Source organism: Chinchilla lanigera, unplaced genomic scaffold (genome assembly GCF_000276665.1).
Source record: "Chinchilla lanigera isolate Chin_1 unplaced genomic scaffold, ChiLan1.0 scaffold00015, whole genome shotgun sequence".
Taxonomy (NCBI): Eukaryota; Metazoa; Chordata; class Mammalia; order Rodentia; family Chinchillidae; genus Chinchilla; species Chinchilla lanigera.
In genome coordinates, this window is record NW_004955416.1 from 30,085,524 (window position 1) to 30,089,284 (window position 3,761).

A 3,761-nucleotide genomic window follows, 5' to 3' on the forward strand; every position below is an offset into this window, starting at 1 on the left:
TTCCTGTAACAAGGTACCTGAGATAATCAGTTCAAAAAGAGGAAAGCTTTATTTTGGTTCATGGTTTTGGAGGTTTCAGACCAAGACTGACGGGTCCTGTTGCTTCCAGCCCGTGGCGGCACAGCACATGAGACAGGAAGCAGGGGACGCCACTCACCTGGCGGTGGCGGGGAAGCGGAAAGAGGGGAAGAGGCCGAGGTCCCAACATCCCCTCACGGCACTCCCTCAGTGATCTAAGACCTCTCACAAGGCCCTACCTCTTTAAGGTGACTCCAAGAGCGCCCGGGCAGGGGACCAAGATATAACACACCCGACCTCTGGGAACGCTGGTCCAACCAGTAAACAGTAGGCTCAGGACAAAGGCAGCAACTTGTGTCTCTCCACTGCTCAAGAAGCCACACGGACTGGCTGACCTACACCACGCAGGTCCGCGTAAGCGCACGCTATAGTGTTCCCTCACACAGTGCCACCACGGCCTGACAGCACTTTTCTCAGGACACACCCTTGCTGTGAAGTGATATGCAGCCAGCCATCCTTGGTTTGTAGTCTGTCTGGGTGAAGGGTGGAAAAGAATTTTTCTTTACATTGTTTTCTTGCCTTTTTTTTTTTTTCGGGACCGGGAACTGAACTCATGATCTTGTGCCTGCCAGGCAGGCGCTGTGCCGCTGAGCTAAATCCCCAGCCCCTTGCCTTCTATTTGCTGCTGTGGCGACGCCTCCAGCCATTCTGACTCCATTAGGGTATGACCTGCTTCTATCATCAGGGCACTTTTGTCCTTCATATTCTGAAACTCAATGGTGAAACACCTTGTTGTGGGCTCTCTTTGACCCCTATGAATATGTTCTTCGGTCAGGAAGACTTTTCTTGAATACTGACAATTTTCTCTGACCACTCTGGGGGGTTCCTGTCATTCGATCAATAAACTTTCTGCTGGGTCTCTAACTTTTTTTTTCCTATTTCCATTTGTTGTGGTGGTTTTGTTCTATTTCCATGGCGTTTTCCTTGACTTCCCCTTCTAATCATTCTATTGAAGGTTTTGTCTTTTATATTTCTGCTACGTTTTAAAATTCTCAGGAATACTTTTTGCTCCTTGAATGTTTCTTTTTAAATTTATTTATTAGTACCTTTGCAGGACACGATTCCATTCACCATGGGGAGCTGCTACAGGTACACAACACATCTTAATTCTTTTTACTTCCGCTTCCCCTCCTCTCCCTCGTCTCTTGGTCTCTTTCCCATTTGCAAAAGATCTCCGTTTCCTATATCTATCTTTTATTCTGCTTTATTTACACTTTGGGTTTCTCATATAAGACAAACCGTGCAATATTCAGGCTTGTGTATCCATTTTACTTCACATTTCTTTATATATGTTCTCCCTTCATGAGTTGTGAAACTTTTTTTTAATTTCCCCTAGCAATGTTATTGGTAATTTTGTTGATGTTTTACTTCTCTTTGCTTGGTTTCTTCCCTGTAACTTGCTTTTTAAAAATCTACTGTGGCTTTGCATCTCATGACACAGGCTTTCCTGAGATGGGAGGTCAGCGGTGGCTGCCTGCTCGTTTGCTGGGAAGGACTGAGTGAAGTCCTGTGTACAATGGTAGCCTTCGCTGTGGTCTTCTCTAGAGTGAGCTGACTGTTACATGGGCATCTGCAGATATCAGAACATTAAGGTGTTCCTTCCGGGCTGGCTTGGTCCCTTTAGAAAGACTGTCCCGGTGTCCTGGCTCCCTGCATCCAGAATGGGGCTGTGACTCTCAGCACTCAGTATCTACATGTGCATTTACTCCTCCTGACTCCCATGTGGTACCTCTGTGTGCACAGTACAGGTGTCCCCCAGCCCAAGGCCCTTCCTTTCATCTTCTTCAGGTAACTTTTTGTTAGGATGGGGAAGGAACACTTGTCAGGCTATGTGAGACTGGGCATGTGACTCACCTTAATCATTCTTTCCGCCTTCACACTCACATCCAGAGGTAACTACTGCCCTCCACTCATGAACCTTTCTTCCTGGCCGCTATCTCAGTGTTTCATTTTCTCAGGTCTGCTAAGCATTTTAGCTTGAAAAAGGGTGTTACTGCTACTTTTCCTCTCACTCTCCTTTCCCTTGTGGAATAATGCTTCAAAAAATTTTTCAGCGACTCCTGAAAGACATTAACGTCAACATATACCATCCACCCACCACCTTCACCCAGAAACCTCAACCTCCTTACAACCTCTAGTCTCTTACTGCCTAGAACACCGTGGGCCACTTCTCCTCGTATCTTCCCTGATTCTGTTTTTCCCATCTGAAATAAGACGCCCCACCCTCATAAAGACAGAAACGGTCTCTCAAAACCCTACAAAGCAAGCAAAACACAGACTCATAGCTATGGTGAGATATACTCAGGGAACAGAACCGTACATATCTTCAAGCTATTTTCCACATGGGTTTGGGATAAAGGACACCAAGCCTGAGGCGCCAATAATCATCAAATGATTGATGAGTAGATTATTGAGAAACCAGCCAGGAGGTTGTTTTGTATTTAGAAAGCCACCGGGTACAGCCAGAACACTCCAAAAGGTCACACTCATGCGGAACCATGGACTGGGGTATGTCAGAGCAGTGGTTCCTTGACCCAGGCCTCTACTCTCTTCCCTCACTTAAGGCAGCCTTGGCTCACCGACTGGAATAGTACATACTCCGCAGAGGCCCGTCACTGTGAATGTAGCCTGCAGACCTGGAGAAGGCGGGGAAAGTTGGCACCTGTAGGCATGTGCGAATTCTGCTAGGCAGAGACCAGCAGGGAAGCGATGTACCGTAGGTCAATCAGCCTAGGGCCTTCCTAATGAAGTGGCTGGTGTGACACGTGGTGGGGATGGGATACACTCTGAATCATTACTTGGTCAGGACACAAGTCTCTTAGCTGTCGTCAACTCAACTGGAGAAAGATGAGTACTTCCTGCCAGAGACTACCACAGGTACGTGAACGGGGTCCGCAAGCTTTGTCGCTCCCCGCAAAGGGCAGCAAGGCACCAGCAGGAGGGCACTGTAACGGATATCCAGGCGCTCAAACGCTGACAAGTCGACAATTCGCCATAACATGCAACCCCTAAAGGCGGTTCCCCTCCGTTACCTGGAAATCGAAGTCTTTCCCACTACCTAGGCTCCAAATTAATGCAGAACTTAATTCTGTGAACAAGAGGCTGCCCCTTCGCCTCTCCTCCGGTCCACCGGGTCCAATGCCTGGGCGACTCTTGCCCGGCTCATGGGATTCACAGCAGTGGCCGACTTGTCCCGCAACCACTAGCACGGTGACCCTGGTCTGTGTCCCCGGGTCAGGGCTGCCAGAGGGTCCGAGAGGGTGACGTTACAAAGGGCGTGTCACACTCCGCTGGAGGCAGCAGTAAGTTGGGCATCGGCTTCTCCGCTGTCGCTCTAGGGCTGAGAATGGAGGTGGAGGCTGGGGAAGCGGTGAGAGTCAAGGGCAAGTCGCCGGCCGGGCAGGGAGGCCGCGGGCGGGGCGCCGCCGAGCGTTTCCTCCGGGAGGCCCAGACAGTGGGTGGGTGGGGCGCGATGGGCGGGGTCCTCGCAGCTGGTGGCGTTTGAAGCCTCCCCGACCGCGGAGGGAGAGGGGCAGCCCGGAGAAGTTGGCAGCCGGCCTGGGCAGGGGGGAGAGGAAGGGGCCCGGCGTTCCCTGCACGGCGGCGCCCGCCGCCCCGGCACGTAGTTCACTCGGGCGCGCACCGGGCGGCCGGGCGGGTGTTCACCCGAAGCCGTCCCGCCG

At 51.2% G+C, this 3,761-nt stretch overlaps 1 protein-coding gene across 1 annotated transcript in view; it reads left to right on the plus strand.

Annotated features, from left to right (window-relative positions):
- The first annotated feature begins 2,181 nt into the window (after positions 1–2,181).
- Klf13 (Kruppel-like factor 13) overlaps positions 2,182–3,761 on the plus strand; it is a 49,733-nt gene continuing 48,153 nt past the window's right edge. The window contains exon 1 of the mRNA XM_005381671.2: positions 2,182–3,461. Coding sequence (XP_005381728.1) covers positions 3,425–3,461 — 37 coding nt within the window. The 5' untranslated portion in view covers positions 2,182–3,424. The remainder of the gene's footprint in view (positions 3,462–3,761) is intronic.